We start from the raw sequence: 23,324 nt of genomic DNA, 5'->3' as shown, positions 1-23,324 counted from the left end.
TGCCTAAAAATTAACTAAATTAAGAAGACAGTGGCAGATGTGCCTGTCAGATAGTAAATTAATTTAGTATTATATTAGCTCTACCTCTACATAAATAGTTATATTATAGATTTTATTATTTCCAGTTTTGCCAGAATGTCCGTACACTTCCATTTTAATGATCTAGGATGACTATTATACAACAAAAAAACATGTGTAAAAAGAATAAAACACAAAGAGCCACAGGGTTTAGATTAGAGCAGTGAACATTTATATCATAATTTACACTTTTTGACATTTTTGCACATAAATAACTATGTAAACCAGAATGTAAACAGAGACAGTCCTTTTAGGGGATTCTCCTCTGGAGTTAAAGCTCTGATCAGAGAAAGAGACGCTTTGGTCAAACATTAGTTAGAGAGAGAGAGAGAGAGAGAGAGAGAGAGAGAGAGAGAGAGAGAGAGAGAGAGAGATAGTTACAGAGTTCAGGTTGTTGATGTACAACTGCTGCAGAAAATCACAGTTGCTTTAGTAACATTAAGTCGAGTCTTAATGCCATTTATGACCAGTTTCAGTGATATTGTACACAGTCAAAATGCTACAAGCATCGGCACTGATGTTATAAAGTAGGAGGAGGGGGCCAGTGCATAAAAGAAGGCCGAGGTGCTTTGGTGTATGCCAGTTCAACAAGATGGCGGACCGGTGGGGGGGACGAAGAAGGGGGCCATTGCTTCTCAACCGAAATATGAACAAACAACAAAAACAAGAGCAAAACATCTTCAAAACTCGAAAGACACACAGCGAAAGAGTGAACACTTCATCATACACACACAGTACATCTTCCCTTCTTCAGCGTTAACGTCCCTCAAGTCCTTCTTCCCTTGTTTTCATTTTCTTTTCCTCTGTTTTTTTTTTTTTTTTTTTTTTTTGTGTGTGTTTGAAACAAAAAAATTAAAGCCACGTGAACTTTGGTTACTAGCGTCAAGTGTGAATCCCTTGTTGACAGTGTTGTAGAAAAATAAAACAAAAAGGAGGGACATTATGTGCTACACGTTGAGCGGACTGCGCCCAGCTCCTTTTGGATCACATGAAAAGCTGCACTCCAGTTTCAGTTTGGTTTCTTCTTTTTCTTCAAGTAGCAAAACGCAAATAAATAGAAAGCTCCCACCTTTAGCTGTCCCTTTTAAAACACACACACACAAACACACATACAAACACACACACACACTTGTATCGTCACATGCGCACTGAGGTAACCGTTGTGAAAAATTTACAAAAAAAAACAACAAAATGCCCTTTTTTGTTTCAAATTAAATTAAGTAGGCATCAGAAAAGGACACAGACATACAATAGGGAAGCTATCAAGCAGGGTTGAAATAAAGCTCTTCCTGCTTAATTGACAAATTTATGTGCCGCACTTTGGCAAGTTTTTTTTAACCCTTTTTTTTTCTTTTTTTAAACCTGCTATATTGATTTCTAAATTTTAAATAGATAAAACCCTGAAGAGTGGACACCCCTGTTTCTATAGGCCAGAGGTCACAAGTGGGACAGATATAGGCATGGAGAGAGTGACTATCTACAGAGAAATGGCCACAGAGAAAAACTAAAATAACATCAACAGAAAAATACGTCTTTTTACGTTGATTTCACCCCGTCAGTGTAACCATCCCTTCCACTTATTGCTTTTTGAAGACAACAGATAAAAAGTATAATAAATTAAGGAGGTTATATAACAACTAATTGATCCAAAAAACAACAACAACAACAGAGACATTTGAAAAATAGAGACCAAATAATACAACAACAATAATGATAATAGCATTATATTAATTACACTAAAAAGGTAAATCCTGGGTAGATGATTGTCTCTAAGTGTAACAAACGCTGAAACCGCTAAGTAGTCATGGGACATTGTCTCTTGAGCCCTGAGTACGCGAGTCCCTGATAGGTTGAAAACCTGGTGTAACCGTGGTGTTCCTCCTGATGACAAACCAGGTAGAGAATTATTTATTTACAGGCGTTGCTCCTGGCAACTCGGTCCGCCCTTGAGCCTCACAGTCTCGGCTCTACGTCCCTTTCGGGTTTAAAGGTAACTTAAGCGTGATCCTCCGACTCCTGCTTGACGGTGATGTTGGCGGGAAGCTGTGGGACGTGGCCACTGTGCCGCATCTTGATGACAGACGTCTCGTTCGGGGACTCGTAGGCGCCGTAACCCGCGGACATAAGCTCGGTGGTGCAACCCTTGTGGTTGGGATGGAAGCGGGACGACTTAAGGTCGGCCTCCCTCCACAGCATCCCCAAGACCTGCTTCTCCAACATTGCCTCCACCTCTGCGCCTCCCTGCAGCTGCTCCAGCTGCTCGGCGTGCTCGCTGACGTCGAATCGCTCGATTTCCTCGTTGGCGCGTTGCACCTCCTCCAAGGCAGCCTGGCTGGAGACGGCCGGGCAGTAGCCCTTCAGGTGAAGCCGCAGGCTGCACACGTGGATGTAGTGGCGGTGGCAGTGGGAGCATTTGTGCGGACGCTCGCGCGAGTGCAGGCGCTTGTGCAGCTTGAGGTGGACGAACTGCGTGAACTTGGCCGGGCAGAGTTTGCACTGGTAGGGCTTTTCCCCCGAGTGGAGGCGCAGGTGAGTTTTCAGGTTGCTGGTGCTGCTGAAGCGCTTGTGACAAACCTGGAAGAGGAGAAGAGAGACGAGAAAGATATAATGTCAGCAGCTTGTAGCATCCCCACCAACTAACCGCAACATCGGTCTGGGGAATTCAGTCCAATAAAAAAGTGCATCATCAGCGTAGTTTCTCACCGGACATTCGTGTGGCTTCTCCCCGGTGTGGACCAGGAAGTGTTTTTGCAGGTGAGCCAGCTGGGTGAAGCCTTTGTTACAGGTCTGACATTTGAAGGGTCTCTCTCCGCTGTGAACACGAAGATGAACCTGCAGGACAATGAAGAAGGGAAAAAAAAGAGATCTGCTTAGCCACATTCAGATGTTGTAAATTTCATAGAAACCAACAAACTGAAATATTGCTAACCGGTAAAGAAATATTCTCTGATATATCTATGTCACTTGCTTTTGTCTGTGTAATGTGTTTCCTGTAAAGCACTCCTTGCTCTGTAAAGTGCCGTAAACTTGCTCTGCGACCTAATTATTGAACTGCAGTCCACACATTACAAAGGACCGGAATGATAATAAGGCGGTAAATCAAACAAGCAGATGTGACGTTGAAAGACAAACGCGGATCAACTCGGCAGCGCCGCGAGCCTCACCTTCAGGTTCGACAGCTGTCCGAAGGTCTTGCTGCACACGTTGCACTCGTACTTGATTTTGCCGTTCTGCTTCTTCAGCGGGTACGGCAGCGCCTTGTAGCCCGCTGAGCCCGGGCCGCGCTTCACCTTGGTCAGGTTGACGGCCTCCTCATCAGAGCAATGCTCGCCGGCGTTGCCCAGCAGGGCTGATGTAGGCTTGGTGGGCGCCCGCTCGCTGAGAGGTGCTGTGCCTGCTGTTGGGGAGCTGCTGGGGGGAGCGTGGGTGGGTCTGTGTGGGTGAGGGTGCCCCATGTAAGGGTGGTGAGGCCCTGCTTTGTCCTTCAGAGAGGTGGCGGCTGAGAAGGCACTGGTAGGCCTTGGGAGGAGGAAGTCTCTGTGGGCAGAGATGGGGGAGGGGTGGACGTGGTCAGACATCAGGAAGCGCCTCCCTGCTGTGTCGGAAGGCAGGAGGGGCACGTGAGGGGGCAGGAGGCTGCTGTAGAGAGGGTACATCCTTGGAAAGATCCCTCCGACGGTGGGGACGCCGCCTCCGGGCAGAGGGTAGTGATGGGGGAGGATGTAGCGTGAGTAGGGGGCTCCTGGAGGGTAGAAGGACGAGGGGAGGGGGGTAGATGGCGGGGAGTAACCGGGGTAAGAACCCAGCCCGGCCGGGTAGAAAGAAGCTGACGATGGTGCCGGACCCAAGGGGCTCCCCTGGGGGCTGCTGTCGGGGCTGCTCCTTGCCGACGGGCTGGGCGTGGCTGAAGACTGGTTGCCAGGGGAACGTGTCGCTGGGTAACCAAGCTGGGCGGATTTGTGGCCGAGGAAGTCTTCAGTGATGTGAGGGTGGGGCCTGAGAGCTGGGTAGAGCGCGCGAGGGTACAGGAGGCGCTCGGGGCTGTCTGCGCAGCGCGGGCGAGTGGGAAGCGGCCGGCTGGGCTCCCTCTTTATGGGCGAGGAGGAGGAGGAGGAGGAGGAGGTGCTGTTGGTGCCACGCAGAATGGAGAGGACACTGTGTTCCCTCTTGGGCGGCGTAGGGGTGACTGCGACCGGGGACGGGCTGCAGGCTTCGACCAAACGCTCCTCACTGCTCACCTGCTGCTGCTTGACCTCCAAGAGAGACTGTTCTGTAGAGACAGAGAGAAAAAGAGGTCAGCGGGAGTTCACCAGATCAAGATAGGATCCTCATGGTTCCCCTTGGGGCCCGATAATAAATAATTCCAATTTTTGCCATTTAAAGTAATAATCATGACTTCTATTTACCAACACAAATACTCAAAATTCCTTTGAAACGGCAGAGATTGACTTCTCCAAGTTCTCTACAGCAAAGATGTGTGTGTGTGTGTGTGTGTGTGTGTATGTGTGTGTGTGTGTGTGTGTGTGCGTGCGCGTGTGTGTGTGAGTGAGTGCGGGTGTGTCACACAGGGTTAAGGAACACCATAAGTAACTCAGTGGGCCAATTAAGGTGACAGATTTGACGAACGAGCGCGAGGGACGAGGGCGGGGGTGAAAGACAGGAAGTGAGGCGTGACAGCTGCCTTCGGGCATTGTGTGTGTTTAAATCAGTGTGTGTGTGTGTGTGTGTGTGTGTGTGTGTGTGTATGAGCCTATAAAATCAAGATAAAATCAAAATGGTGGCAGACAGACAGGGCTGATGGAAGGTTTCCTGCTAAAGATATCCTCCAAAAAAGCTTGGCCTCCACCTGCCCCCCTGCCCACACACACACACACACACACACACACACACACACACACACACACACACACACACACACACACACACACACACACACACACACACACACACAACATGACAAGATATACACGCACAGAGGCGCCTGCAGACAAAGCCCTCTGTCTGATTTGTTGACTCTTCCACTTTTGGAGAAGACAGACACACACACACACACACACACACACACACACACACACACACACACACACACACACACACACACACACACACACACACACACACACACACACACACACATTTTGATCAAGCTCCTACTCTCCTGATTTTCTTGGCCATTTGCTATTGTGTCCGGGTCAAAGGTTAGATTAGAGAGCTTCCTTCTCAGTCACTCACACCTACTGTCTCCTCTGCTTGATGAAAGAGTGGATTAGGAGGAGAGCTCACACACACACTCTCTAAAAGCCCCTGGTAGTCAGCTTGCAGCACATCTCGCCTGTTAAATGGCTGCAGACGGGCCCTTAAAACGCCGCCGTCTATTATCTATAAGCTCATTTACTGCCCAGTCAACTTTTTACCGTGAGGTCACAAAGAGGCGAGTGTGTGTGTGTGTGTGTGTGTGTGAGAGATGGAGGATGTCAAAGTTAATCCTGAGTGCCAGCACTCATGAAATTTGTTTGACTCTCCCCGATTCACCCGCTCTCTCGCGCACGACACACACACACACACGCACGCACGCACACACACACACACACACACACACACACACACACACACACACACACACACACACACACACACACACACACACACACACACACACACACACACACACTCAGTCGATGACCCTTGCATCTGCAGTATAGCGGCAGTGTGTAAACATTGAGGTTATCAGTAAGCCTTCCTCCTCCTCCTCCTCCTCCTCCTCCTCCCTCCTTCCTTTTTCTAGAAAACAAACAGGGCGGCCATCTTGGAGATATCAATCTGTCAACACGGCCCTTCTGCCAGGAAGTTCAAGTAGTCAACAGAGGGGGTGGGAGGGGCGACTCTACCTCCAGCACTCCCTCCTCCACCTTCTTTCTGGTCTTTTCAAGTAGCAAATATATCAAGGCAAACGGCCGACACACACACACACACACACACACACACACACACACACACACACACACACACACACACACACACACACACACACACACACACACACAGAGTATGTGCGAGCGAGCATGTGTTTGAGATGAAAAGAGTGGGTGTGAATGTGTTGGCATGTCATGCTCATGCCTGCGTCTGTGTGTGTGTGTGTGTGTGTGAGAGAGAAGAGAGAGTGTTTTTGTCGGCAGAGCAGAGCGTCTCTGAACATAACCCACACACACACACACATATGGCTGACAGGTGCTTTCAAGTGCCAACACTTAAAGAATGCTAAACGCCGGCGACAAAAAGGAGTGAGAGAAGAACAGAGAGGAGAAAGTGAGGGAGTGAGACACACAGACACACACACGTCTGGTTTTGCTATGACTGCACTGGAAAGAGAGCAAAAATCGGAGGGAGACAAACACGATACAGACAACGGTAAAAGTTGTCGCACTACTCTGGAATAAAACACAGGATGTCGCTGGGTTTGGACCGGTACCTCTGGTGCCCCCCTTGGGACACCGAGTGCAATTTTAAAAAAGTAATGCAAAAATAATGCATTTTCTTATCAGATTTTGATCAGTAATTAGCAGCAACCTGATATGAGACAATTCAAATCGAATCAGAGTTTGAACTTTAAAGGTCGGCTCGGATAACTTCAATCATTTAAATAACTGGATTGCATTGCATCCACTTCCTCTTCTTTTACTTTTTGCCCTTGTAGCTGGGTTCCGGTTTAACGTTACTTAGTCAGAAAGATTGTGGTTTTTCTTGGTTTTACTCAGCCGATGAGATTATTTCTGACTCCGTTTGTAGAGTTAAAACTCCAGTCCAACAGTCAAAACTACTCATTTTAGGAACGGATACGCTCATCAGACCATAAAAAAAAAAAAAAAGTTCTAGAAACTTTAAGCTCTGTAGACCAAAGAGAGAACTGCAGCCAAGTGCAGGTAAGGATTTCTGCTGCAGGTAAACATCGGTATTCAAGTCACTGGAAGGTCAACAGAGGCCTGTGGGGCTCAATAACAGAGGCAGCTAATGAAAGACAACACATATACTGTATACACACACACTCAGGGCTTTGGAGAGGGGAGGGTACAAGGGGCAGCCAGGGGGGGGGGTAGAGGAGGCGCTGGGTACCTCCTGCCTCTCTCCCCCAGGTCATGCGCATTTTTCCCTGGGCAGTGGAGTCGCTGAGGCTGGGTCTGCTGGTTCTTATACCACCCTAACACTGCCATTAGCCTTCAGTCACACCTGGAAACCCCTGAGCTCCCACTCTCTCTCTCTTTGTTTCCCTCTGAGCTCGCTCTCTCTTTGATCAGCTCAACTAAAGTGGATAAGTGCCGTTGGTGCGCCGTGTCATGAAAGGGTGAATTCTAGTGCTGTGTGTCCAAATCTGTGTGTCTCTTTGCTTTCCTGCTTAACATACAAAAAAATAAATAAAATAATTCTCATTTATGATGTTAGTTTAAAAAGGTAAAGATATTGGCAGTTCGGGGGTTAGTGTTGTTACAAAAAAAAAGGTTAACAGAAGAATAGCAAAACATTTTTCTATGAGGACTGAGAAATCTGACTCTTACTTTTAGACGCTTCTTCTCATAAAAAGGTCATACGCAGTCACGCAAACACAGTCTCTGTTCATTTTTATTGAGGTTGAGCGAGGTTGTGTGTGTGTGTGTGTGTGTGTGTGTGTGTGTGTGAGCTTTCATGTTGGAAGCGGATCTTTAAGTGTGTAAGACTGTGGCATTAGGGGCCATATCCCCCTGTCTGTGTAATTACACTGTCACTGGCACACACATACACACAAAAGTACAACGATGGCACTGACAGAGATGAAAGGTTGTTGGTCTTGTATTCTTGTGTATGAGTGTGAGTGTGTGTGTGTGTGTGTGTGTGTGTGTGTGTGTGTGTGTGTGTGAGAGAGATAATGACAGGCTAACGTTCAGAGAGGAAGGAGACACGGCTACACTCAAAAACACTGGTAGGCTTTAAGAGCGGCGACAGGACACACTCAAGACACAAACACACAAACACACACATACACACACACACACACACACACACACACACACACACACACACACACACACACACACACACACACACACACACACACACACCCCTACATTGTCAATTGATTTTATGTTGTTTTTTTAGGTTGGCAGCTCCAAGCATCAGACATTCAATACAAATAGCCTGTTCTTTCACAATAAAAAAAAAATCAGCGTAATGCTCAAATATGTCTTCTGACCCTAACCCTTAAAAATAAACTTGAACTTACTGAGTTTCTGCATCATCAGCTCTCCGGATGGCGGGTAGTGGAGACGTCGGGCAAAGTCGTGGCAGTACCACACGAGCAGCTCAGCGCCAGCCGGGATGGGCTTCACCGTGTAGAAGTAAATCTCCATGCCGTTCTGACATGCCGCTATGTTCTGCTCCGCGGCCGAGTGGGCCGGGTTGACGTAGCGCATCCAGTTAGAGCGCGTCTCATCCAGGCCGTCGACGAAGTGGTGGAACTCCCTGTCCTCGTAGATCTGGAGTGAGGGAAGGAAGGAAGGAAGGAGAAAATATTAGTAAGAGTTTAGTAACACCATTATTGATTTTAATGTCAGAATGAATTGCAGTTCATTTAACAGGAAAAACTCTTTTATGGGGTCTTTCATTACTTTTTTCTATTGTTTCTAAGAAAAACAGAGAAAAGTTTTAACAAACCAAATTGGTCAATTCAGTCGGAAATAAGCGATAAAAGCATTTTTTTTAAATCAGTAACCTCTGTCCTCTATTTTTGTCCTTTTCTCCATTGACTTCCTCTAAATGACTTTGCCAACAAACTGACTTACAATCTGAGTGATTAACCGACTCACGACGATAAGTAAAAAAAATGGAGAAAGTAACAAAAAAACTCCAACTGACTAAGTGACTAAATCAGTATGTAAATGACTTCCTCAAAAACTAACGAATAACAAACTAAGTGACCAGTTTAGATTGATCCAGCTTTTTTTTTTTTTTTTTTATATAAAGCACACTACATCCAACCATCTTACATCTTACTATCCCTCTCTCCATCCCTCCATCATTTCAATCCTCACCATGTCCCTCGCTTCACCTTCCGACGAACAGACGGAGACCGAGTGTCGCGGACGAAGAGGTCCTCTTTTATATTGAAAAGGGAAAGGAATAACCAACTCATTTTCTTACTCTCCTCCCCCTCTCTCTGTCTGTCTGTTTCTCTTTCACTCTTTTTTTTGATCTCGTTTCTCTCGGCTCACTTTGTGTGTGTGTGTGTGTGTGTGTGTGTGTGTGTGTGTGTGTGTGTGTGTGTGTGTGTGTGTGTGTGCGCGCGTGAGAAAGTGAGATATGAGCATGAATGGAAGACCTTTCTGATTTAGTGTCTTCTCGTGGTTTGGAGCATAGTGAGTCTTTCTTTTTGATGCAAGTCACACACACACACACACACACACACACACACACACACACACACACACACACACACACACACACACACACACACACACACACACACACACACACACACACACACACACACACACACACACACACACACACAGTGTGGGGGCAGTGGTCAGGTAGGTGGCTTGTGAGTGTTTGTGCTCTCACTGCTAGTTACTGGTAGTGATGAAATGTATTCTGTCGAGCTGTGTGTGTGGACTTACAGGAACCCCAGTCTGACATGTTATTTGTGTGAAGATGACATCACATCCCCGCTTAATGAACACACACACACACACACAAACACAGAAAAACAGCGAGCCCAGTTTCCTGTTCCACTGACTGACTTTAGGCGCGCGTGACGTCACAGGAAGGGGTCCCTCCGGCTTCTGAGGAAGTATGTGTGTGCCTGTGTGTGTGTGCGTTTTCCCTTGCGTGCACTCACCCTCCAGAAGTACTTGCGGTTGGCGTCTTTGGGGACGCTGTCGGCTGTGTAGATCTCGCCCACCAGGGGACCGAAGCGAGTTCCTTTGGGGATGTACTCCCTGCTGCACACGCCAACCACCTGCACCAAGACACACACGGGTTACACAAAAGATGGAAGAGGTCTTTGAAGTACATTGTGTGTGGTGTGTGTCCATGTGTGTGTGTGTGTGTGTGTGTGTGTGAAGATCTTTACACACAAAATGTTAGCGTCCAAACAGATAGTAGATAGGATCTGGCAATGCTTTTCTGTTCAAACGGTAAATGATAACACAGAAAAATGTGACGTATTGACTCTCTTTTAATATCTTTAAACGGCAGATTGTAAATTGTGCAAGAATTCTTGCATCTGAACAATTTACAATCTGCCGTTTAAAGATATTAAAAGAGAGTCAATACGTCACATTTTTCTGTGTTATCATTTACCGTTTTAACAGAAAAGCATTGCCAGATCCTATCTACTATCTACACGCGCGCACACACACACAACACACACACACACACACACACGGCATGGCAACACAAAGCTTCTCTGTAATAACACACATTAGAAATCATGCTTGTTATCTTGTATTAACATCCAGCAGTGATATTTTTTTTTTTTTTTTTTTTTTAATTAATTTTAATTAAAAAAATAAAAAAAAAAAAAAAAAAAAAAAAAAAAAACAAAAGAAGAAGAGATAATTAAAAAAAAAAAAAACTATTTTTTTTTTGGGGGGGGTGTGTGTGTGTGTGTGTGTGTGTGTGTGTGTGTGTGTGTGTGTGTGTGGTTGAAGAAAAACTGTAAAATCTCTTCTTTCAATTCTCTTTTTCTCTCGTCACACCTCTGTTTGTCGCCACATCAAACCAAAACTGCTGCCACTTCAGACGCTTCGGTGGGAACATCCAGACACTCAAAAGATTTTTTATTTTTTATTTATTTTTTTTTTTGGTTTCTCGTCTTATTCAATCAAAGAACAAAAAATAGGAGGAGGAGGAGTAGGAGGAGTAGGAGGAAGAAGAAGAGAGAAAAAAAAGGATTATGTGGCGACTAGACGTCAGGCTTCAGCCGTGGATGATAGAGAAACACACGCGCGCACACAAACACACACACGCGCACACACACACACACACACGCGCACACACACACACACACACACACACACACACACACACACACACACACACACACACACACACACACACACAGGGTTCCAAATCACTTTTCTCTTTACTTTTAGTGCGTACTGCAGCTGCACACTTTCTTCATGCATAACCCACAGAAACAGACATCTTTCCCAAACCCTTGGTGACATGGGAAATCCCCCCCCCATCCCCCCATCCCCTTCCCCTCTATCGCATACGTGTGTTTTTGTTTTAACTTATTAACAGACTTTCACAATGCTCTCTCTCTCTTTCTTTGACCCAAAACTCAATCTTCTTTGATCAGAGTGACAAACTCCCGTCCTCAGCCTTTCCCTTCTTCCAGTCTAGATAAATATTGGCTGATACCATATCAGCTTCTCTCTCTCTCTCTCTCTCTCTCTCTCTCTCTCTCTCTCTCTCTCTCTCTCTATCTCTCTCTGTCTCTCTCTCTGTCTCTCTCTATCTATCTCTCTCTGCTCCTTGCCTCAGTTTCCCCGTTGATAAGCCACTGATGAGAAAATCGATGTGATCACGCCGCCTTAAGTTTGCAGACAAACTCACACAGTGTCAAAATCGTCGAAGTCGCGACCCTTTGATCTGCAGTCATGCACCTTCCCCTCCCCAGTTCAAACTGCTTTGAAAAACCCAGCATATAGATCCACCCCTGCAGCAGGAGATTTACCCAGCCTGCTTTTCTACCACGTAAGTGAGTGATGACTTCAAAATCTATATAATGGACAACAACTAATCACTGTAAAAGGTGTTTTTGTGCTCTTTATCATTTATTTGTTTTTCGGATTTCCACGATCAAAAACGGTGTCTTGTGATATTATATATGAACGCCCTCCGTTTTTTCACGTACTTATCACATTATCAAGCGAGCCTTTTTTGGTCCTGTGCAATAACTCACTGTTATCCAGCCCTTAGTTTCAACCTTTGACGCGTTGACATTTTGACTTTTTCACCTCCACTTCAATCAATGGCTGAAACGTTATCAAATCGGGGTCGAAAAAAAAAAAAAAAAGTCAAAAGGGCACTATTTGATTAGTTGAGAAAGATTTAGACGGGGAATGTGTCATGCAAATCAGATTTCTTTATCCTGCCCCGGTAATAATACTGACCTAAATATCACCATTTTAAGCCAGGTGAAGTTTCTGGCTTTACAAAAGTTGGCTATTCTGCTCCAAACTTTCAGGGTTTCAAGACACCCTGTATCACATAAAAGCTTCAGATTACTGTAGATTTGAGACATGATGAATCAGAGGGGTCAGAGTTTACATCATAACCCCATTAAATCTCACTGAGCGGCTTCAAAATGAGCAGACAGAAGTAGTCTGATTTGTTTGTTGGAATGATTAAGCGCGCCCCCTGTCAGCAGACACAGGTACTGCAGCTAGTTCAGTGACTGACATGGAATTAAGTCTGCACACACACACACACACACACACACACACACACACACACACACACACACACACACACACACACACACACACACACACACACACACACACACACACACACTTGCTTCAGGCGTTTCACACACCCACTCACACACAGAGAATCCTCCCTGCAATGTGTACGTGGAGTTTTATGGCGAGACACGACCCCCTCTCCATTACATGACCGACATCTGACTCACGAGTGTGTGCAGATGGCTTTGCTGGAGTGTGTGTGAAACACTGGGACTGGAGAGAAAGTGTATGTGTGTGTGTGTGAGAGTTTTTCTGAGTCTGACCTCCTTGCTGTCAGCAGGGTGTTTGAAGACCAGGTTTCGGGGCAGTGACGCCTCAGCTCTGGTCGTCGTCGGTGGCGTCATGGCGTCGCCGCCTTGGCCCGCCTCCCACAGCGTGTCTTTGACAATGTACGTGCACTTCTCCTCGAACTCTGGCTCCGTCCATTGGGTCATGTCCGCGTCCTCCATCTCCATCTCCATCTCCATGTCCACGTCCGAGTCTGCCAGCGTCTGCGCTCCGTCGGAGCTGGAGCTGGTGGTGGTGGTGGCGGTGGAAGCCATCTTGGCTCCGTGGTGCGTGTCGTCCTGCTCCATGGTGTGCGCCCCCTCACTGGTCAACATGGCCGAGCTATGAGAGGTCGCCTGGTTGAGAGACAAAGGGAGAGAGAGAGCACATTTTTGAAATTTCAATCTCCTTTATTTAAGCATTTATACCAACGAAGAACAAGAGCGTTTTTATTCTATAGTTTAGAATGGATTTAATGGTAAGAAAGAAAGATTGAAGGGGGAAAGAAAGGAGGGAGAGCTGAGGATTGAAAGGAAAAAAAGAAAAAAGAAAAAGAAAAGGTGTATCAAAAACTGAAAGACAGAAGGAAGGAATGAAAGAATGAGGGAGGAAGAAGAAACCATTCGAGGCAAAGGAAGGAAGGTGCAGATGAGAAGAGAAAGGAGGACAAGTTAGGGACAAAGAAAGAAAGAAAGAAAGAAAGAAAGAAAGAAAGAAAGAAAGAAAGAAAGAAAAAAGAAAGCAGAGAAGGAGGACTAGGTGGAAAAAAAGATAATTGAAGTAAGAAGGAAAAGAGATGTGGGAGGCAAAAAGATAAGAAAGAAAAAAAGGAAAGAGAGAGGATTAGGACAAAAGGTGATAAGAACAGACAGAGAGATGGAGGGATGAAGAGGGAGAGAAAAAAAGAAGAGAGGAAGAGCTGGGATTGTTATGGGGGGGTGAGTCAGTGAAGAGGGGAGGGGGTCTGACTAACGCTGCTGCCACTCGCGCATGCACACACACACACACACACACACACACACACACACACACACACACATGGGAAACAATTTAAACCTGCTTTCATTCATGACATGTAATAATCACTTTAATATAATGATAATATTATAATATTATAATAGGGGTATTATTTGCCAAAAAAATACCAAAATCCAGCGCCGTAAAACTCTAAATGTTATTCAGTTGTTAGAAATACTATCTGTTCATGTTTCCCGTTTCCAAAATGAATCAAACTTTTTGATTTCTCGTTGATCTTTTCTTTTTTTTTCGTTCTATAACAACCCACAAAGTATGTTTTTTTCTTTTTAAAGAGTCGGGCTGAGATAGGACACTTTGATCAAAGGGGAACAAAGAGGAACTGAAGGAGGAACTTAACACGTGTTTCAAATATAAAGTGAAACAATCCTTCCCTCTTCTGTGTATATTAGGAATTTAGAGTCAACGGGACGTGTCTTTTTCTTTTAATAAGTTACACGTTTTCAACCGGTGCATTTATTCTTCATGAAATAATCTCATTGTGATTTACACAGCAGCATTTCAGCAGATACACACACACTGAACAATGCATGTCTCTTTCTGGAAATGGACAATTTATTCAACATAGTCTCTCTTTGTGTCCCCCCTCTCTCTCTCTCTCAGACAGTTATCAGCTTCTATGTGCGAGAGAAGATTATGAACATTAAATCTCCTCTGTACACCCCCCCCCCCCACCCTCTCCCGTCTCTTCCTGGGGTTGAAGACAGAGGAAGGAAATGCTGTCTGTGTCTCAATGAAGCTAAAATTGGAAGCAGAGTGGCACTGCAGCGGAACCGGCAAATCATCCTGACTCCCAGCGTGTGTGTGCCTGTGTATGTGTGTGTGTGTGTGTTGGTAATGGATGGGGGGGGGGGGGGTGCACGAGGAAGGGAGCGCCAAAAACTTTTCCATTTGGGGGGCCACAGCAGCACAAACAAAACTTCAAACGCGATCCCACCCAAGACACAGACGCACGCACGCACACACACACACACACACACACAAAAACACAGACACAGACACAGACACAGACACAGACACACACAGGCAGATATCCACTCAGGGAAAAAACATGTTGCTCATCCCACGCAGGCGAGCGGAAAGGCAGCAGATCTTCAGTGACCACACTCAGCTCTGTGAATTCTTCTGCAGCCGCAAGAAAGAAAATGATTTCACATCCAACTGGCTCCAGTCACAGCTAACGACTTCTCCCTCCAAACAGCACCAAGACATGACACAAAGAGATGAACTCAAATTGCCTCTGGTTACTGACGAGGAGTGAATTCAAATGTGAATGTCTTCATTTAAACAGACGTTCTCACATTGTGATGCCCTTTCAGGAACCAGCACACTGGCACAGGCTGGATTTAATAAGTCAAGAGTGTCATCATGTCTTCATATTAAATGTAATTTGGATGGTTTTTTTTTTGAGCTCTTGCAAATCACACAACTGACTTTCTTGTTTCCGAACTTGCAAGAAAATGCTCTTAAAATGAATCAAAATACCATGAAAACTGGAATCATTAAGAAAACAAGCTGATCTTCTTTGCTTCAAACAACTTTCACAGTTAAACCCATCAGACCGGAGCAAAGCAAATCATTACAATTACATTCAAATCACACAAAAAAGTCCATTATTTGAGCTGTAAAATTATGAAATTTCCAGCAGGCTGCATCTTTCCCCCAACCGAGAAGAGACCATCAGAACATCAGTTTCTGCTCTATTTGCCATTTAAATGAAGCATGTTAAAAACCTAATCAGAAATGTAAATGTTTCTCAATATTTCATCACTCAGCAAAACTCGGAATCCTCTTTGCATAACAGCTGCAACATCGAAAACTAATAGTGAAACCAAAAAAACCAACACACAATTCACCTCTTATACATTTAGATCAACTGAAAATACAGAAACTGAGTCTGCACACAGTCAGAGGAATTTCTAATGAATGTGCAATTTAATGAGTCAAAATGAAATTCTGTGAGCTGTTTGACCAACTATCAGATTAAAAACTGCAATGAGAAATCACACTTTCTCATCTGAATCCAAGAGGACAAAAAGTCAAATTCACAGTGACTTGTGGACACTTTTCTGACAAAAAAAAAAATACTGACAATACTGTCCAACTCTGAGTGAACTCACACTTTCTTAAAGTGTGCAACAAAGCCTTAAAATCCCAAACAGAGATGCTGAACAAACACATTTAAAACCACTCAGAAGAAAACATCTCCAAGCAGCAGTCAAACAAACTACATTCAAAAAAAAAATTGCACACAAAAAACAAACATTAGCCGCATTAAAATAACGATAATAATGAATTAATGATCAAGTCAGGAATAAAAACTTTTTTTAAATTTATTTTCCAGTCAGAAACAAGCACCAAAAAAAGACAAAAATCTGATTTTAAACAACCTTTAAAGTAGCAAAAAAAAGTCTTAAAAAAAACTTTACTTGCAGGTTTTCTATTCTCATAATCCAGAAATCTTAACCCAATCTGTAAATAAAAAGAAAGAAAGGAAGAACAAAAACAAAAAACGCAAAATTAGTTGAAATCTATGTTTAAGAAAATGAACAAAGTCCTTCAGAAGTTTTGTTCATCTGCTTATTCTTTTTAAATAAAAAAAAAAAGTCGGAGTGTGTAAGGAGCTGCTCCGTACTCACCGTATAACTTTGGTCCCATCCACACATAGGGACGTCCGGTCAAATCCTCTGTATGTGTGTCTCTGAGGAGTGTGTGTGTGTGTGTGTAGGACAGGTGCAGATCTCCCCCTGTGTCCGTCCCGTTCCGGGCGCTGATACTCCACACCGGTGTGTTAGAGTGTGTATGAGTGTGTGTTCCACTCGGTGTTCAGTGTTCTAATGCCTCACAATGCCCAACATCCCTCTGACTTAGCTGGAAAGAGGACCGCCTTTCTCTCCAAAGCCACGCCCACACACTCCTTACCCCTACCTCTTGGCCCCGCCCACCCCACTTTCCTTTCACACACACACACACACACACACACACACACACACACACACACACACACACACACACACTGACAACACAACCTTTTCTGCATCAAAATAAAGTTTTCTTTCAATAATGATAATGGTTTATGTGTGTGTGTGTGTGCGTGCGTGCGGGTGCGCGCGTGTGTCTGTTTGTGTGTGTGTGTCTGTGTGTGTGTGAGTGTTTGGGGGGATTTCTGTTAGCAGCTTCAAAAGGGTAAACAACGTGTGTGTGTGTGTGTGTGTGTGTGTGTGTGGTGTGTGTGTGCGTGTGTGTGTGTGTTGATGGGGGAGCATTGAGTCACTGTCACAGGATGTCCCTCTCTTCCCCAGGAAAACACACTCACACACACACACGCACACACACACACACACACACACACACACACACACACACACACACACACACACACACACACACACACACACACACACACACACACACACTGCCTCTAGGGGGCAGGACTGGTCTGTTTCCTTCTCTGAAGCATTCTCTCTCTCTCTCTTCTTGTGTATGTCTCTCACCCTCTCTCTCTTAGCTCCCTCTCCCTCTCCTCTCATCTTCATTTAGCTCTCTCTCTCTTTCTGTCTTCCTCTCTTCAGTTTCTCCCCCTCTTTCCCTCTTTTGCTTTCTCTCTCTTTAAAGTGACTTGAATTCTAATGTAAATGTAAATGGGCCTTAATGACTTTTGTGTTGCCAAAGCTCGTGAATGCAGAGGAGATCAAGGAAAGAAGGGAAAAATGAAGGAAGGAAACTAAAAGAAAAATGTGATTGTGACGTTACATAAAGGCTTCAGTTCTTTGCTGTTATTGGATTTGTAATAATGACCATAATCGTGAGCTTAGAATTATAAGGTTCTATCTCCACTTTTGGTCGAAATTGAGTTTTTGACATAATCTGATCCATTAGGTGTTTATTAATGCCTGTGTGGTGTTATTTTTGTAAAAAAAATATTTTGTTAGTTAGTTATTAATAGTAGATGATACTACATAACAGTTTTGCCAGCTGGGATGTAAAAACTTTGATGGTCAATATCTCAGAACTACCCTAAACGGAGATAGAACCTTATAATTCTAAGCTCACGCATTGTGTAATGCTGCACAATCCTGCAAAAAACAACAAACACATTATGTCAAAAGGAAAATCAGTGATTGTACTGAATGAACTTGGGGAGTTGGGTTGGGAACTGGAGGGTCGCAGGTTCAACTCCCCGTACGGACCGAAGTTCAGAGTGTGGACTGGTAGCTGGAGAGATGCCAGTTCACCTCCTGGGCACTGCCAGGTGCTCTTGAGCAAGGCACCGCAGCCCCCCCCCCCAACCGCTAAACTGTTCAGCAGTCGCAGCCCACTCACTCTGACATCTCTCCATTAGTGCCTATATGACCTGAGCACCTGTGCACCTGTATTCAGTGTGTTCTAACAGAGTGTAAATTGTAATTTCTCATAAAAATAATAAATAAATGAAATAAAAAGGCACAGTTGGGGTTAGGCCAACCCCAAAACTGCAGGTATAGACAGGTATGTAAATGTAAACATTGAATGTAAATCATGGGGTGTGAAATTGTCCAATATGGACGTAATTGGGGTGGCAGTAGCTCAGTCCGTAGGGTGTTCCAGGAGTTCACCTCCAAGGTGCTCTTGAGCAGTCGCAGCAAAAGTATAAATTAAAAATGAAATTAAAATGTATTCCTCAGTATACTAGCTGCTCGCTAATGATTTCACCCATAATGTTTCTCACAAATTTGAATCATTTATAAGAAAAGTCTGCAGCTCATTGTAAAATATCAGACAAAATGTTAAGTTCGTTCCTTTCTGCTCTCATCGAGCGCCTTTTGCTGGATAGTTACACAGCCGCCCCAGAAACAGTACCAGGATTTTATTCCATTTTATTTACGTTATTACGGTAGTCATACTAAGGTGAACAGGACGTGAAATTGAATCTCAATGTGTGTGTATGTAAGCTGTTAATGTGACACAGTTCAATTCAGACCTGTGCCATGTTGGAAGTCTTACAGAAACGTTACCAGGTCGGACCTATAGGAGGATTTCTGTCATAACTTTTATGTAAAAGTGACTCTTACTCAAAACTTGAGAGGAGTGTCTGTGTGAAAGGGGATTTATTCTTTCTCTTCATTTTTGTCTTTTTTTCTTCTCTCTGTATACGCCTCTGTGTCTCCCTCTCGCTCTCAGTTTTAATAATCATGAAATGCATCAGTATATCATGTATGTTGCAATAAAGCATATGTTCTCTAACAGTTCAGATATCAATTCAATGGATATATGCATACAACAGCTCCCAGCTCTCACTCTCCCTGGTATAACAAAAGCTCGCTCGCTCACCAACACTGGAAATTCCCATCTAATTGTCCCCCCCGACTCCCTCAATTTACCTCCTACTCACTCGCCTCCCCCTTCTCGCCCCTCTCTCCCCCTTCCCTTTGATTTCCACGCTGTATTTACATAAATGATTTTCCACACTGACCTCTCTCTCTCTCTCTCTCTCTCTCTCTCCAGCTTTTTCCATCACTTTTCTCTCCCGCTTTATTCTCTTGATGCCTCCCCTACAATGCTATATATTAATTTAAAGAAAGTGCCTGTTCCTCTTTTCTCACTTGATTTCCTTTTTTTTTTCCTCCAAAATTACAATATTGGCAGAGACAGGGACAGAAGATAAATGATTCACGTTTTAAAAATGAGGAAATAATCTAAAAAATATCATAAAATCCAAAGACCTAAATGAAAATAATGAAAACGATATCGCGTCTTCCTCACTGACAGCCAGACTTGACACTCGTGGGTGATTTGTTGATGAGTTGAATTCATTTTCCTGCTGATTGCAATATTGAACAGTACATTGGAGTCAATAAAAACCTCTGAACATCAGCTGATTCTAGTCTTCTAAGACATCTTGATCAGATTTAAAAAAAAAAATTAATTTTGTTTTTCATCTCCTGTTTTTTGTCCTCGTATAAATTCTTTCCGAAAACGCTATCCAGTTTCCAGTTTTCTGGCAAATTCAACTGGTAATACTTACATTTGCGGATTCTGTCCTCCAAAACATAAAAAATTGATTTTGTCACACTGCTCCAAACACAAAGTCTTGGACCAAACAGATAAGATAAAATCAAATTCTGGGAGAAAAAGTTGCATATTTGTAATTTTCTTTCCGTTTTTTTTTGCTGGCGTGAAAACCGTGTCAAAGTCAAAGAAACGGAATGTGTGGTCATGATATCATCGCCAGCAATCATCAGTATCAGCCTTCAGAGGGCTAAATGAGTCTCCGTCTGTTTGGGTTTTTTTCTTCTTTCTCTAATGAAGAACGATGATCAGGAAAAGAAAACAAGCAACAGGAAGAAGAGAAGAAGAGAGAGAGAGAGAGAGAGAGAGAGAGAGAGACACACGGGACCTCCCTCTCTCTCTCTCTCTGGTGACAGAGGGTCTGACCACATCACTCGCTGCCTACTGCTTCCTGCCAACAGACGACCCCGACACACACACACACACACACACACACACACACACACACACACACACACACACACACACACACACACACACACACACACACAGCTGCAGATCTGTCCCACAGCTGTCTGACATGTTGATGCTTTGCAACCAAGCAATTCTTTCCTCTGCAAAACAACCAGAGAGAAAGAGGGAGACAGAGCGAGAGAGACAGAGACAGAGAGAGAGTGAGGGAGAGAGAGAGAGAGAGAGAGAGAGAGAGAGAGAGAGAGAGAGAGAGAGAGAGATTAAAAATAAAGAGTTGTATCCTTTTTTTTAAAAACATGCTCTGGTAGCACATTGGCTGATGGTAATCTATGGACTTGGATACACACGCACACACGCACACACACACACACACACACACACACACACACACACACACACACACACACACACACACACACACACACACACACACACACGCAGGCAGGCAGGCAGGCACGCACGCACGCACGCACGCACGTACACACACACGCACACACATGCAAATACAATTACAGTACACTCAACGCTGGACAGTGACGGTGCTTTAAATTTTTCTTTTTTCATACCTATTATACCTGTAATATATGTATATAAAACCTTTCATAGATACGGGCTGACTGTTTGATATTGAAAGATCTTTGGGTGGAGTATGCGCCATGCACAGATATAGAATTAACCATGTGTGTTAACTGGGCAGTGAAGATGTAGCAGCTGCAATACGTTTCCTTAAAAATGTAACTGCCTCTGCAAAAACAGTTTCATTCATGCAGAAAATATCTGTTTGCCATTCACCACACCAAATTCAAGCCAATTAGCTGGGGGGTATCTTCTGTAGGTGGGGGCAGTTTCACATTGAAATGTGTCTTTTTGTTTCTGCGGTGGCCCTGCATGCATGCCTGCAGGAGACAGTGAGGAGAGACAAAAGAGGACCCAGAGACCACCTGGGTCTCTGTTAGTTTAACAGAGGGCCTCTATCACATACACACACACACACGTATAAGAGTGCATGGGCACACACACTTTTCTTACATAAACTTTCTACTCCGCTCTGCAGTTATAGCCAGTTGAGTTCTGCTTAAATCTGCCCTCAGTGAGAGCTATGTGAAAATACAAGCCATGAGGATGAAAGGAGAGGAGAGGAGAGGTAAGGAGAGGGGGATGAAGGAGGAGGAGGAGGGAGAGTGAAGGTGAGAGAGGAGAAAGGAGAGGGAAAAGAGAAAGAAGATGGGTGAGTGGGCTTCGGGGGCTACAGGTGGGATTAACCCTCCACATTCCTTTGGATGGAAACGTAAACCTGTCAGGTTGTGTTTGCTTCAACGCATTTTCATGAATGGGTCCGTACGCTTTGGACGAAAACGTACGCACGACAACTCGTGTGATATCCTACAAAATCATGGCGACCGCTGGCCGGTCACTGGACCACGGTTCACATTCGGTGGTCTTTACCCTTAACCCTTGTGTTGTCTTCCCGTCGACCATGCAACTTTTAGTTTTTCTGGGTCAAAATTTAAAATTCAAACCGTAAGACAGTCTTTGCTTTTTTTCTCTCTAAGTTTTTGTCACTTTTCCCGATGTTCTTCATCACTTTTTATGATGTCTTTGTCATTTTTTTCCGCACTTTTTGACTTTTTTTCCCCGACTTTTTTGTCACTTTTTTCAACGTTGTTTAATCAATTTTCTTCTTCAAATGCTATAAAATTGAATAAAACACCCCAATTCAATGAAAGTATTGAACTGATCATTTATTTTACTGGTGAAGAGTGATAACCTGATTCCGCATTTGCTCGGCATATCCATCTGGGAACTTTCCGTTGGAGAACTTTTGGGAAGGGGCGAAAATACTGGTTAGGTGATTGGATAAACCATCTGTGTTGGTGATAGAGGGGCCAAATCAACCAATCAGATCAACGAAGCGTATGAAAATACAACCACAAGCCCCTGCTGCTGCAGGCAAAGCATAGCCCGTTAGCTCAGCAAGCAAGCAACATGTCGGTAAAGGATATTTGCCGTTTGTGTAACGAGAATTTATTTAGGAATAAAAGGCACCCTTTCAGGTTCCCGGTCCATATTCCAAAAGAAGGATCCAAGAGAAAAAAGCATTAGCGAGCAGCTAACAGAATTAGGGCTACCGCTGTCTGAAAATACTGGTTAGCTGATTGGATAAACCATCTGTCACCACCTAAACCTGCCTCAAAACCAATGCTGATTGGCCCAGTTGTTTGGCAAACGGCTCCAAATTTTCTCTATCTCAAGATGCCAGAGTGATCTGCGAGTGGAAAACTGGAGCTCGTGAGATCAGGACGGTCTCACAAGGCTAGAAAAGTGAACCATCCACATTATTTTTTTGACAATTTGGTTGCGAGAAACCCAAATTTCTGATGTAGAAACTTTTTTGAAAATGTGTCAAATTTGACCCGAGGACAACAGGAGAGTTAAAAGATAAAGACAAGACATAAGATGACTGTCCTGCGGCGATGACAGTTAAGTTTAGGCACCAAAATGACTACTTAAGATTAGAAAGAAGAATTTAGGGTTACGGTTAGGGTTAGATAGATGTAAACTATTAAATTAATTGGCAACTATTTTGATAATTGATTGTTTTGAGGCATTTTATATTAAAAAAGTAAAACAAATCAATGTTTCCAGCTTCTTAAATGTTCATACTTTCTAGTTTCTTCACTTCTCTGTGACAGTAAACTGAATATCTTTGAGTTGTGGACAAAACAAGACATTTCAAGATGTCTTCTTGGGCTTTGGGAAATACACTGATCGACATTTTTCACCATTTTTTGACATTTAATAGACCAAACAACAAATCCATTAATCCAGAAAGGCTTGAGGCTTTGACTTCTAAAGATATTTAATGTGTGTGTGTAAAATGTGTAAGCATTTATATATATATTTTTTTGAATGAAATCAGACTTTCGTAACCCATTAATCCATATTACCTGTCATGTTCTGCTGTGTTAATGTTTGTGA

At 44.0% G+C, this 23,324-nt stretch overlaps 1 protein-coding gene across 1 annotated transcript; it reads right to left on the bottom strand.

Moving 5' to 3' along the window:
- Positions 1-227: 227 nt before the first annotated feature.
- Positions 228-16,730, bottom strand: prdm1a (PR domain containing 1a, with ZNF domain). The gene is made up of 7 exons (XM_039807190.1): positions 16,523-16,730; positions 12,845-13,204; positions 9,944-10,063; positions 8,330-8,582; positions 3,243-4,348; positions 2,782-2,910; positions 228-2,652 (listed from the first exon to the last, which is right to left on the bottom strand). Exons 1-7 carry the CDS (start codon positions 16,547-16,549, stop codon positions 2,074-2,076), a joined length of 2,574 nt encoding a protein of 857 aa, XP_039663124.1. The 5' UTR covers positions 16,550-16,730; the 3' UTR covers positions 228-2,073.
- Between the last annotated feature and the right edge of the window lie 6,594 nt (positions 16,731-23,324).

The sequence above is a fragment of the Perca fluviatilis genome, chromosome 7, assembly GCF_010015445.1.
Source record: "Perca fluviatilis chromosome 7, GENO_Pfluv_1.0, whole genome shotgun sequence".
Lineage (NCBI taxonomy): Eukaryota > Metazoa > Chordata > Actinopteri > Perciformes > Percidae > Perca > Perca fluviatilis.
Note: the sequence above shows the minus strand (reverse complement) of the source record. Positions and strands in the feature narration are given on the sequence as shown.